This window comes from Tursiops truncatus, chromosome 2 (genome assembly GCF_011762595.2).
Source record: "Tursiops truncatus isolate mTurTru1 chromosome 2, mTurTru1.mat.Y, whole genome shotgun sequence".
Lineage (NCBI taxonomy): Eukaryota > Metazoa > Chordata > Mammalia > Artiodactyla > Delphinidae > Tursiops > Tursiops truncatus.
Window position 1 is genome coordinate 54887881 of NC_047035.1, and position 13250 is coordinate 54901130.

General features: G+C 37.3%; 1 protein-coding gene across 4 annotated transcripts; it reads right to left on the reverse strand.

Moving 5' to 3' along the window:
- Window positions 1–3152: 3152 nt before the first annotated feature.
- Window positions 3153–12550, reverse strand: DORIP1 (dopamine receptor interacting protein 1). Of its 4 annotated transcripts, none has more exons than XM_019923973.3 (5): window positions 12411–12550; window positions 9384–10892; window positions 7475–7564; window positions 6144–6278; window positions 3153–5305 (listed from the first exon to the last, which is right to left on the reverse strand). In XM_019923973.3, exons 2-5 carry the CDS (start codon window positions 9905–9907, stop codon window positions 5122–5124), a joined length of 933 nt encoding a protein of 310 aa, XP_019779532.1. In that variant the 5' UTR covers window positions 9908–10892; window positions 12411–12550; the 3' UTR covers window positions 3153–5121. The 4 variants fall into 4 exon arrangements, with proteins under 4 accessions (XP_019779532.1, XP_004313652.1, XP_073656625.1 ...); XM_004313604.4 differs by having other exon boundaries at window positions 9384–9908; window positions 12411–12549; XM_073800524.1 differs by lacking the exon at window positions 12411–12550 and adding an exon at window positions 11583–11685 and having other exon boundaries at window positions 9384–9908.
- Window positions 12551–13250: the final 700 nt, after the last annotated feature.

The following is a 13250-nucleotide window of genomic DNA, read 5'->3' on the forward strand; positions in this document are numbered from 1 at the left end:
TTCTTGCCTTTTGAGATGGACCACATTCTATGGAATGTGTATCTCTCTAAATAAATCCACTTCTTACCTATCACTTTGTCTCTCACTGAATTCTTTTTGTGACAAAACATAAAAAACTTGAGCTTCATTAAGTCCTGAGACCTGGTGTGTGATCTCAATTAAAACGCAGTGGTTCAAGTCCCAATCTGAGTTGTGCAGTTTCAATTGCCTTTGAAATCACAAGTTGAACAATCTGTAGTCTCTTTCCTCCAAAACCTCCTCCAGGGATGCTAGGTAGCAACTGGGAAAGGACTGTTTCAAAGACCTCACAGCAGTTGTCTGTAGAACCGTCCCTCCTCTGTACTCAGAGCCTGAGGTGCTCACCCTGCCATAGTACTTCCCTCTGTACAGTCATCATTGATTGACTCACCGTTCCCCCTTTTTAGACATGTGCATACCTCCAGGGCAGAAATCATTTCTAATTCTATTAGCAAGTAGTGGATATTAAGTATTATTAAATGGATGCTGTAGAGAAAGTACGTCTGCTATTAACTTGTTCCAGCTTGTAGCCCTCAAATCAAACTTAGCCTGCTTGGGCAAAGATTTCCCTAACCAGCTAACTATTTCATTTAAGCTTTAACCTGGTGTCTTCTTTTTTTTTTTTTGCGGTACGCGGGCCTCTCACTGTTGTGCCGTCTCCCGTGGCGGAGCACAGGCTCCGGACGCACAGGCTCAGCGGCCATGGCTCACGGGCCTAGCCGCTTCGCGGCATGTGGGATCCTTCCTGATTGGGGCACGAACCCGTGTTCCCTGCATCGGCAGGCGGACTCTCAACCACTGCGCCACCAGGGAAGCCCTAACCTGGTGTCTTCTTGACCTGAGCACAAATCAACTCTCCTGTGTTTCTTGCCTTCACTCCTCTCCTCCTTTCCTTCCTTCCCGTATGTTGGTTATGCAGAACTATTTATCGTGCTGGTTCCCCCACTCTTCACAAACTCTCTCAGCCAACTTTTTCCTACTCTACTCTTAAAGCAAGCTAATTATGCTCAGTGTACTTTGATTTTTCTTTGTTACACTCTCTGTTAGATTAACAGGGAAATATAGAAAATCTATTTGGTTGTATCTGTTTGGGAACAGTCTATACCATCAGGATCTTCTTGCTTCCCGACTCTGGCACCTGGGATACTAGTTTTGAAATGTAGGTAGAGGAACATAAAGGAATGACATCTTTCATAAAATAGAATGAGTTCTTGAAAATTTGAGAAAATAAAAGCATCTGAAGGCAAGTGTCCAGGTAGAAAGAAATGTCTGAACAGGTGGCCACTGCAGTTTCCTTCAGAGTCTCACTTTCCTGTACACATTTTGTCAAGCTGATTACTTCTATCACTGCTATGCTGGCCCCCAGGAGTATACACGTCTTTCTTCAAAGCCGGAACTCCCTGGTTCTTGGTTTTCTTCAGTACTGTGGAGCCATGGTGGGCTTTTCAAAAAGTCTTTACCAGTATGAACCAATGATTATCATTGGGTGGAGAAATCATGGATGATCATTTTCTTCTTTACAGCTTTTTTGGTTTTATTGATTTCTTACTGATTTATGTATTATTTTTATAATCATCTGAAAAATTAGACTTTACAAAATTCAAAGGGAAAACAAGCAAGTAATAAAAATATAGCTAAGCATACAAACAGCAGGTTTCTAATTTTACCACACTGTTGTCTGCACAGCTCATCGGCTCCCCAAGCTCTTGTTCCATACCACATCATTTTTGAGGGCCTTACCAGAGTAGCTCACTTTTTCATTTTCAGTGGTACTCCTTTTGATACCTTATAGACCTCATTGAGAAAACAATGGATGGACTGTGGAACTGATTGCTCTTTGAGGGTAAATAATTTTATATCCTCAGGTAGATATCAGCATATAAAGAAAGCTTCTAGCTACAGAGGCCTCCCCACCAACTTCCTCAACTTCCCAGAAATAAAGTAAAAGCGTGTATTTCCTGAGATCAAATTAAATTTGAAGTTAAAGGCCATCCAGTTGACTAGACAGTGAACCCTGGGCCAGTTGGGTGGGTAGGAACCCTGTTTGTTAGTAAGGGATCAAGTGGTTAAAATGAACTTCAAAAGCTATGTGATCTTAACTTTTGATTTTAACAAAGGAAGGTGAGAAGAATATAAATGTTTGCTTAGGCTGGAGTTTAGTAGTAGTAATTGCAGTCATTTTTACATGAACTGTTTACCTTTCCTGCTTAGGTATAGTGCATTACAATTATTGTCAAATAATTAAATGTTATTAACTCATTTAATTATAAAACTAAACTGTTGATATATGCTCAATACGTACAGCTTTTTATGTGTCACAGTAGTCATCTGCTTATATAGCTTAGTTGTTTGCTCATACTCTTAAGAATGAAATAGAACCTAGGATTCACCCTAGTAAGCATGCCTGTGGTAGTGATCTTTGTTCCTCTTTCTCTTTGATTGGATCCAATCCAGTGACAATGCCTCAGACGTTAAGTCAACCCTAATAATGAAAAGCTACTTTGAAAGATAAATCTAAGATTATTTGTTAAGTTTTGGGTGGCGGGTGGGTAAAGCTTCTTTGGCTGAAGAGAGGTTGGAGACTTCTTAAATGTTGGACATTTCCCCTTAAATTTGCTTTGTTTGTTCTTTTTCTCCCTTTGATTGAGGTGAGGGTTTTAAAATCATTTCTGCTCTCCCCATAGGTATAGTTGTGATTTGTGGCACTTTGATTAAAAACATATTCTGATTATTCCCTCGTATCTTTTGCCCATTCCCACCCCCAGGATTCCGATTTCTCTGTTTAAGGTTATAAAAATACCCTCACCTTCCGTACCCTCACCTTCACATTTTGTGATAATCTTGTTTACTTCATATTTTTTCATCCCTTTTCTACTCACTATTTGGTCAGCAGGGAATAATTTCTTCAATTACCACCATAACAGCAAAATACCTATTATCCTTAAATCCTAACCATCTGGGGTCCAGAAGCCATACTTAAATTTCATTACACATTAATTCCGTTACTGATATGATATGTAGAAAGAAATGTCTGAACAGGTGGCCACTGATATGGCCATTACTGATATGTAGCTAATGACCTCTGAAAAGGTCATTAGTAATAGAGAATCAAGGAGACTTGCCTGTACATGAAAGAGGTAGAAAAAATATTTTTTATTAGCATGTTCAAGGTAGTCAAGATATTAACAAACATTTTAATCCTCACAACAACCCTGTGAGGTAGGTAAGTCATTGTTTCATGACAAACTAGTATTATTCCAAATAAAGTGCAATTTATAAAAGAATAAATCTGCATCAGGAATAATTTTGTTAATGATACCATTTATGTATATGCTAATATTTGTGTTTTTGTGTACTTTGATTCATGCAGTTGATTCATGCAGTAAGGTGTCCCCAGAAAAGTTTACTATAAATCAAATACTATTTAAATACATGTGGGAACAATTTAAATAAACTCTGAGGTGAATTTTTTTAATAAAATAGATCACTTTTTGAGCAAATACTATGAACATTCCTTTCTTACACAGAATAAAAAGGCATCCTCATCAACGTTGCACTCACATTTATTCATTCTTCAGTAAGTTATCTCAACATGGCACCAATGCAATGCAAGACTTAATTTATTGAATTAAACCTTAGCAATTTGGTATATGGCAGTGAACTGTGTTGCTGTATAGAAATCTCCAAATATATTGCGCTCAATCTCAACCCAAAACCTAGGATGGACTAATTATTGAAAACACTAAAATAAATGATGACAGATTTCAAAAAGTATTGTCCCTTGAGAACATTACTTATTTTTTTCCTTTAAATTGCAAAAGGAAAAGAGATCTTAGGGTCTTTGAAAAGAAACATAATATTCTGATAACTATAAACTTCTGGTGATTTATATTACAAATCAAAGAAAGCCTCATGCTATCAATTTACTTATAAGGGAGCACACAGATGTTATCCCCAAAATTTACGTATTTTTTTCCTCTGTGCCAATATGACTTACTAGGAAGAGAAATACAGTTGACCTTTGAACAACATGGGTTTGAACTGTGTGGGTCCACTTATACGTGTATTTCTTTCAATAAATACGTACTACAGTACTACATGATCCGAGGTTGTTTGAATCCGAGGATGTGGAACCACAGATAAGGAGGGATGACTGTAAAGTTACATGGGGATTTTTGACCGCGTGGGGGGTCAGGGCCCCAGCCCCCGAGTTGTTCAAGGGTCAACTGTATTCCCAGGCACCCATTTTCTCTTAAATCCATATTTAAAGTACATTTCCATTATTCATCCAACATTAGTAAACATACAGTTTGCCTAACATTTTTTTTATAATTGTCTTATCTGCAAAATAAACTTTTACTAGAGAACTCCTATTACATTTAATTTAAACATTTAGATTAGTTATATAATTTATCTGTAACAATAACTTTAAGTTTGGGAGCTTAGTTAAGTTAAAATCCACTGGTAGGTTTTTAATACTTTAACAAGTGGTTAAAGTAATTTACCATTACAAAAAAATAACTGAAGTCCAGAAAAACATTCTCACCAAAGTATTTTAAAAAACTGTTGCAGGAACATTAGGCAAATCAACAGGTAAAATAGACTAAGCCATCTATAAGTTGTACATTCAAATCCATACTAGATCCAGTAGTGCACTTTGGATTATAGTGAGGTAGGGCAAATAAACACAGTCAGATACATTTTGAACTGTTAAATTTATATAAACTGAAAATTGACTTATACCCAGGTTTTATTTGGATATCCAAAAAGAAAAACTGATAATTCAAATGATGAAGTATTTTCTTGGATTCAAAGACAGAACTGTAAAAAACCTTTGAGGTACATATACAAAGGCTACAAGATATATTTTATTTCAACATAAAATATGCTTGTATAAAAATAACCTGGGATATAGAAAAAAGAAATACAAACATTTTTGCATAGATTCTCTATATACCTGGGGCTAAACACTAGATCATACACCTCTGAAACTAATATAGCTGAACTATTTCCTTGGATACCAAGTATATACAAAATAAAAGCCCTTCATCTGGGGGAGCATGGGCAGGAGGGAAAACAATTTAATTTAGCATCAGTCTATATTTATTTCTCTGTTGCTCGAATATAAACTAATGATGACAAGAGGAGAAACTCTGGGGGTTTATTTAACAAAATTAAGTTCACATTTCTGAGGCCATCATAGTGCATCCAATGTCCATCAATTTGAAAAGCTGCAGAATAATGATGTTCCTCTTTGTTAAACAGTGTGGCACCTTCTAACAAATACCTGCAAATTAAATGACAAAGTGTAGCAGAAAATCACAATACTTTGTTCTTGAGAAAAACATTCCCTAAATTTTTAACTAATAAAAAACTGAGATTATTTGCATTCTATTCTCTGTAAAAGATATCCATCTGTAAAAATTATGTATTATAATTGGTAATTTGGAGAAAGATGTTTAAGAATTTAAAAAATTGATATCATTTAAGAATTTTTAAAAGCATATTTTAACAGATTAACCCATAATCTGCATGGTTCTGTTATATAAAATACACACAAGAAAATTTTTAAGGCAAAAAGTTAAAAGAACACTGTATGTCCTAATTTGTATGCAGATATCTTAATCTAATGATGACAGTAACATTTTATGTTTAAATGATGACCTCATACTAAACACTACTTTGACTTGAAATACAAGTAATAGCCAACCAGAATTTACTGACTATTTACTATCTCTCAGGTACTAAACACTTCACATGTGCTATCTTATTAAAGCCTTACAATAATGGCACCAGATAGATACTGTTATCTCTGTTCAATAGATAAGAAAACTGACGTGTAAACTGGTTGTTACTGGCTCAAGGTCACATAGCTTGTAAGGTAGGGCTATTCCATAGTGTATTCCATAGTCTAAGCACCTAACCACTATGCACACTGACAGCAATGACTCCCTGCAGTAGATTCTGACCTTATCCAGGCTACATAAATTTAGAGATAGTTATGACTTTTCCAACAATACGTATTTCCCTTAAGGGCTACTCAAAATCATGATAGAATAGCAGAAAAATATAGAAATAAATTTATTTTTTACTAGTTTTAAAAAACAAACAAAAAAAACACATACTTGTGATCAGATAAATCCAAGTAATAGGGTACATATGCCAGATCTTCAGATTTCCAATGCTGCATATTTAAGACAACAAAAGGGGGTGCCCCGTGGCAGAATACTCGCTGGGAAAATTCCCTTAAGCCACCACACCTAAAATTGAAAATAGGCATGAACTTTACTACACTTGGGACAAAGCTGCCTTTTATCACTCTGGGTTGCCTTTATTACATAATTTCATAATAAGCATAATTATCTATTTTAGGTATGGGTATATATCAACAGTATGGCTATATTAATACCTTATATGCCTAATTCCCAGAGTTAATAAACTTTGAGATTCTCTATATAGGAAATGATACTTTTAAAACTCCAGGAAAGGCTAGCTATGTTTATCTAAGCTTATAAAAACATGTATCTTTTAGACTGATAGAAAAGTTTTTATTTGTAAATACATTTTTCTTTCTCTAGGCTGGTTTCAAACTGGAATAATGGCAGAGAGGGAATAAGATGACTCTTACAGTCTTCTTTAGACTGGATGAAATTCCCTACTTGCTTCCTTTTGCCATTAGGATGAAGCAAATTCTGTTTTCTTAGTAGTATCAGGTATTAAGCATATGGATCAGAATAAAACAAACACAATTATACAGTAAAATCTCGATTAACCGGAATGCTCAGGGCACAGTATTTTGGTTAAAAAAACACTGACTAAACTAAGTTACCAGAAAACCATTTTGTTTCAGTATTTGTTGCAAAAATACACTCGTTCACTTTTTGGACTTAAGTACAATTAACTGAAGGTATTTTATTCTTTCCTTCTTTTGTGATTAATTAGGCCATAGGATCACCCTTCTAAATATTAATTCTCATTGCACAATACTGTAGATATAAAAATTGTTGAGACTGGGATGAATATGTTCTGCCCCTTTGTATTTCCTTTCTCTTTTCTTTTTTTTTTAACCACGTTGAACTTTTTGGTTGTCATTTACCTCTTTCTCCTAAATGAGGAGTGCAGAAAAAAATCCAGTTAATTGAGGGTCCCGATTAGCTGGGTTCCGGTTAACCAAGGTTTTATTGTACCTACTCAGCAGTAGGGAAAAAAAGAAAAGGTATTTGCTTTGTATTCATCAAGTAACTGTAGTATTATATTCTATATAGTGATATTGATAATGACAACACAGCATAAAATGGCATAGTAAACTAGAAGGTGTTAAGATTCCAAAACTATTAGGCTTTCTAATTATGAGTTGCTATTTCATAAAATATTAACATCAAAGAACATACCAGTACAGGTTTCTTTATAAAAAACGTACAAATACTTTCATCTTAAATGTCTATCATACACTCACCCACACTCTTCACACAGTTCAATCCTGGAACAGAATAACTCATCCACAGCCAGTCGTATCAAGTTTCCATGTGGAATTTCTTGGGGAGGACTACAACAATTGCAAAATGCATGTAAGAACTGTTTCAATATTTTACATGTAAATACATTATTAGGATAACAAATTTTACAGGTCATTATTAGCAAACCACATATCAAAGTATAACCTGTTATTCATCTTTGTATTTCTTATACACAGTATAGAAACCAGTTGAACTTAATAAACATCAATGCATGAAGCTTTCAAGAAACATTAAATCTTTCTATAAACTGATCCTGAAACATGCAGTCGTTACTTTAAAAATTTCTGAGAGGATTCAATAGAGTGGATTCTGGTCTTGACGAAGAAAGCAGGACCCAGAATTAGGACAGTAGCTGCTTAGTTACCTGACTCAATGCAAGTTACAGCCATTGTTGGCCTCAGTTTCCTGATTTGTTAAAAAAAATTTTTTTCCTACATACTTCAGAGGTTGTTTTAAACATAGGATTAAAAAACAGGCAAAAGACTTAAAAAGTTATATAGAGTATAATGAAAAATATTTTATTGAGAATCATAAAATACTAGTATTAATATAGGATTGTAAATATTTCATTATAGTTTCAAAAGATATACATATAAAAAGATACTAGTTTTTTAAAAACAAGGCAAATTTCTGAAACACTTTTTTTAGTCCATTATGATTTAGAGTAACAATTTTTTCTCCTGATGGAGATTTCAAAACCAACATCATCATATCAGCAATACAGGAAGATGGACAAAGTGTATTTCAGAACAAGAGAGACATTAATTGGTAGACCCTAAAAAAAATAACGTATCTTCCGCTTTCCCTAAGTAGCATGATGTTATAATACAGTATTAAACTAAATATGCTATACAGAAAATGTGAATTTAGTAAGTTCAGGTATGTAACATACATTCCCAAAAGGGAGCAAATCTATTAGGCTGTTTTTCTGGACCACAGGGCCAAGTAGGCTTTCTGACAACAATGTGTTTGGTTCTATTTTTCTGGACCACAGGGCCAAGTAGACTTTCTGACAACAATGTGTTTGGGTCTGTTTTCCTGGACCACAGGGCCAAGTAGGCTTTCTGACAGCAATGTGTTTGGGTCTGTTTTTCTGTCCTGTTTTTTTTTTTTTTTTCCACTGGCAATTATCCCTTTTCTTGTTCATGTCCCCTGGGGGCATTAATGTTTCCCAATACTCCACTAGGGCTTGCCAGTTTGGCCTTCCTCCCTGTCATTTACCAGCTTGGAGGTCTATCTTCTCTCCGAAAGCCCAAAATACTCAGCAAGCTATCAGAACCTTTCCTAGCCAATGAAAAATTCCTCACATCCAGGTCCTCTTCAGGTATTAACATTTCAAGTTTGGGGTTCCTGTCTCTAATCATGCCCTGGCCATGACATGGAGTACTTTCGATCTTCCTGTTCATGTAGAACTAGCCTACCTGACAGAGATCCATTCAGAGTGAAACATCCCAATATAGTATTAAGTGTTGTTCAAGAGGTTAAATTTGTGACACAAGGAATTAGTTATCTTCACAGTCATATTAGTAAATTCTGAGCAAGAGGAAAACATTTTGCATACTGAATAGTTCATTACTTTGCAAGTGAAATAGTTATCAACTGGTTTTGTAAAGTAAATTCTGAGATGTTTGGATGTAACAGAAGAGTTACATTTTTGTCATGGGACCTAATAAAGTCTTGCATTTGCGTGGTTGCTTTATGTGTAAGTTGTTACACGGGTCTGTACTTTAAGAAGTACTTTGACTATATCTATCTACCTCCCTCCCTATCTCTCTATATATATCATTCATTATAAAAAAGTATACTATTTTTGCTAAAGGTGACAAAACAGACTTTAGAGCAACTTACTTTATATTAATTGTGCGCTGCTGATCTTCCTGCACTCGAGTTGGGCATCGCCAGTTGGAACAGTAACTCTCTTGTATGGTCGACATGAGATTTTCAAGATTTTTTGTAAAATTATCATGCTCATTCCCAAACAAATCAATTATTAATGAAGCTTTATGAACTTCAGATTTGTATTGCTGTTTTTCCATTTTGTCCCAAATCCAAAGTAGCTTCACAGTTGTAAAGCTGTAGGTGTCCATTAAATAAAGAAAACAGTCTATAAACTCTCTACCTAAATGAAGAGAGAGTTCCCTGGGGAAATTTTCATTTTCATTGAGAATAACATACAATAACATCAAGAATCCATCTATGGTGCAGGTATTTTTCAGTCTTATTTCAACATAGAGTGGTGTACAGGATACTGCTTTGCGGCCAGCTTTGATAGTAAAAACACCTCCCCAAGGAAGAACAGGTCTCCAAAATGAGCGATCTTGGTTATAGTTATTTTTAATTGATGCTTTGATCTCTTCAAACAGTGTCTTCATCCTGCATTTTAAAAGTTTAAGACAGTACTCATAAATTTGACTTTATATTTTAAATGCATGATATGTTTAAATGAAAATAAAGGTATCTAAAGATTCAAATTAAATTTGGTTAGCTTGACCCCCAATGTAAAAAAAAATTTAAAACAAGCTATGAGCCATTTTTTGGCAACCTGCATGGTCTCTGGAAAGACCATTTAAGAAGCTGCAACCTTTTCTTGAAGTACGGAATGGTCATTTGATAGGACTTTATATTAATTATATTGCAGATTTTATCAGTCATAGAGGAAAACCCTGTAATAAAAAAATCCTAAAAAAAAATAAAACTATTTAAAGATACAGTCTAAATTTGGTTGGGTGTATTCCTAATGTAAACCTCTTCCTCCCCTCAAAATATAAGCGGTACTTCATTTTCTTGATAATATGTGTGGTTCCACTTATGAAATTGATAATGGAATTCTTTGTTGGGCTACAGAATAATGACCAACTGGCTTTGAAAGACAACATATGAAGAGTAATTGTGAGAACTTAATTGAATAGTAGCACAGCTAAAACAAAAATCATTTCTATGCACTTTGGGATTTTTACCTGAAATTTAGGACCATGCTAGATATCCTATAATTTTAACTACAGAGGCCATGCTGGGAAGAGCTGATTCAGAACTTGATAATTATCTTGATTCCTCTCTGCATGTTTTGGGAATGAACTGAGGTGTCCTCCCTATTTAAACTGGTACCTATCGTTCCCCCAACCTTGAGGATAGCTAAGCACTTGGTTTTAATGTCATTGACAGTATTCTAATAAACATGTTGGTGTCATATGTATGTTATCTAAAGCAAAATTGAAAAAAATTAAAGAATGAGGTCCTAATGAAACTGAATTGAAAAATTGCTTTACTTTATTTGGGACAAACACATATCTAAACTAAAAACATCACAGGGTTTTCCAATATGTTTCATCCTTCCGTTTTCATGAAAACTGGAAGCATCTGAGGAATAGGAACAGAGAAATTAGTGACTGAGGTCAGTGTCTTACTTTCATTGTCTTTTCAAGTGCCACATCCTCCCAAGCACAATAGGAATCCAACACTCAGTGTTGCAGACCTATGTGTTTTGTGTGAAAAATTAAGTTCAGACCGATTTTGTAACACTAGCAAACTAAAAATTCAATTTTACCACACACACAGAGTATTTTTGACTTAGGCAAGATACTGTGGACTCTAAAATATTCAACACTATATTTAGCCTGAAGTGTAGATGTTTATATATAGTCGCTAACATGTGGGCTCTAGTTAACCACTTAGGAATAAGAGAGAGTGGAAAATTTAGAGCCTAGGAAACACAAACTCAGTTTCTTCTAAATGAAGAAGAAATGCTTCAGAGCATATTTTTAAAAAATCACAAGGCATTTAAATACTTTAAAAATGAAAATAACTTTTTTCATGGTTTGACTGATTTCTGTTACATTTTAAAGAACTCTGTAGCAAGGTCATAATTAAGAGCCCGAGTTCAAATTCCTAAATGTTGCACTGGAAAGGAACTGTAAATTTCTGTAGTATTTTTTGCCAGTTTATCTTTTATACATGACCAAATGAGTAACTATAGCTCTGTAAAGCAAGTTACACTCTAAGAGAATTAAACTACAATTATATATATATATTAAAAAAATATACACATACATAAAATGAAACTAATTTCTTTAGCCTTTTTCTGGGGGGAAAAAAAGGAGGTAAGAGAGGATGCAAAGAATTAGAAGACAGTGTAGCTTCTGTTGTACCGTGGTGATTTGTTACAAAGTAAATTACCAAAAAAAAAAAAGCGGCTAAAAGAGATGGAAAAATGGCTGCAAAGAGCTTTACTTAAAATTGTCTTAAGTTCTGGTCACACCGTCAAAAACATCGTTTAGAAGCCCTGGAGAAGGTATTCTGCTGGCTTTTTTCCCTTGCCTCAACAGGCCCCCCAGTTTGAATAAATCTGGAAAACTCCCTGGACTTCTATTTCCTTGGCAAAATGACACATTTCTTCTGCAGTCGTTTCCAAGGGTGACAAGCTGTACTCCACGCAGGTCGTGAGGACCAGACCATTTGTCCAAGGCATTGAGTGCCGGACGCCCTAACAGCTCGAGGGTCCCAAGGGTACCCTCCCGAGTCAGCGCCCCAAAATAATCTGGAAAACGGCGCTGAGCTCCCGCTCGAAGCAGCTCCGGGCTGGGCGCAAGGACTGGCTGGGCGCGCGGTGGGCGCTCACCTCCGCCCCCCGCACTCCGGCCACGCCCACCCCGCCCAGGGTCCGCAGCACCGGGGAAGGCCTGGCACTTAGGGCTGGCCGCGCAGGGCGGGCGGGTTCCCGAATCTGGAGCCGGTGAAAGGGCTGGGCGTCCCCTGCCCGCCTCCAGGCAGTGGCCCGATGAGCGCCTGGGACTGCGGGTAATGGGCGGGAGGGCCGGGCCACGGAAAGCGTTCTCACACCGGCCAGTCTCCGTCCACCAGGAAGCCGACTTTTCGTACCTCCCCGGGGACCGAAAACCGCCGGTGCTCCCGCACCCGTCGCCGCCGCCGCTTGCTCATGGAGAGTCCGTGCCGCCGCCGCCTCATCTACTAGAACCTCCGGCAGTTTCGGCCTCCCCCGGCGTGAGCGCTGGGCCCCGGCACAGCCTCCATCGCACTCGCCGCGGCGGCAGCCACAGCAGCTCCAGCGCCCAGGCCCGATCCGACCGGACCCACGGAGCCAGGACCGCGGGACGCGTAGCTTCTTATTACGGAGGAAGATTCGGCCTGACCTCCGCCCCCCTCCCCCCAGCCCCCAGTCCCCAATCCCCAGTCCCCAGCGCCCAGTCCCCAGCAGCCTGACGGTGCTGCTGCGCAGGCGCGAAGACGCCCCTGCCAAAAGTGCGTGTGCTGGGTGTATATACAGCTTTTGTATTTGCCCAATGGACACCAGGATCAGGTGCATGGGGCGGGACCTCGCAGAGAGGGGCGGTGTTCCAGTGTTAGAAAGTGGGTGGGGCAGCCGGAAGTGGGTAGAGTTTGCACGGAGGCGGAACTTTGTTGGCAAACCTGCTTGGCTTCTTGAGGCTTGTATCGTCTCAGGACTTGATTTTGGTTTGCTTCTACGTCTCGTCTTTTCAAATTCTTAACTCAGAAGAGGAAAGCTTTGTTTTCTCCGTAAGTTATAATTATTCAAGCATTTAAGTATATATTTAATAAAAAGTTGAGTTAGTGTGTTAAATGCTATTTTTAGTGTTCAAGTTAATAATTGGCCAGTCTGCTGTAATTTATAATGGAAGTTAATAACAATTAAAGAAATTAGATGGCTTTGGCCCCATTATAGAGATGAAAAAAAATTGA

Coding starts and splice junctions, on each gene's coding strand:
- DORIP1 (XM_073800524.1), bottom strand. Junction 7,565..9,383: donor CAGCGCACAATTAATATAAA/GTAAGTTGCTCT, acceptor CAATTGTTGTAG/TCCTCCCCAAGAAATTCCAC. Junction 6,279..7,474: donor GAACTGTGTGAAGAGTGTGG/GTGAGTGTATGA, acceptor TTTCAATTTTAG/GTGTGGTGGCTTAAGGGAAT.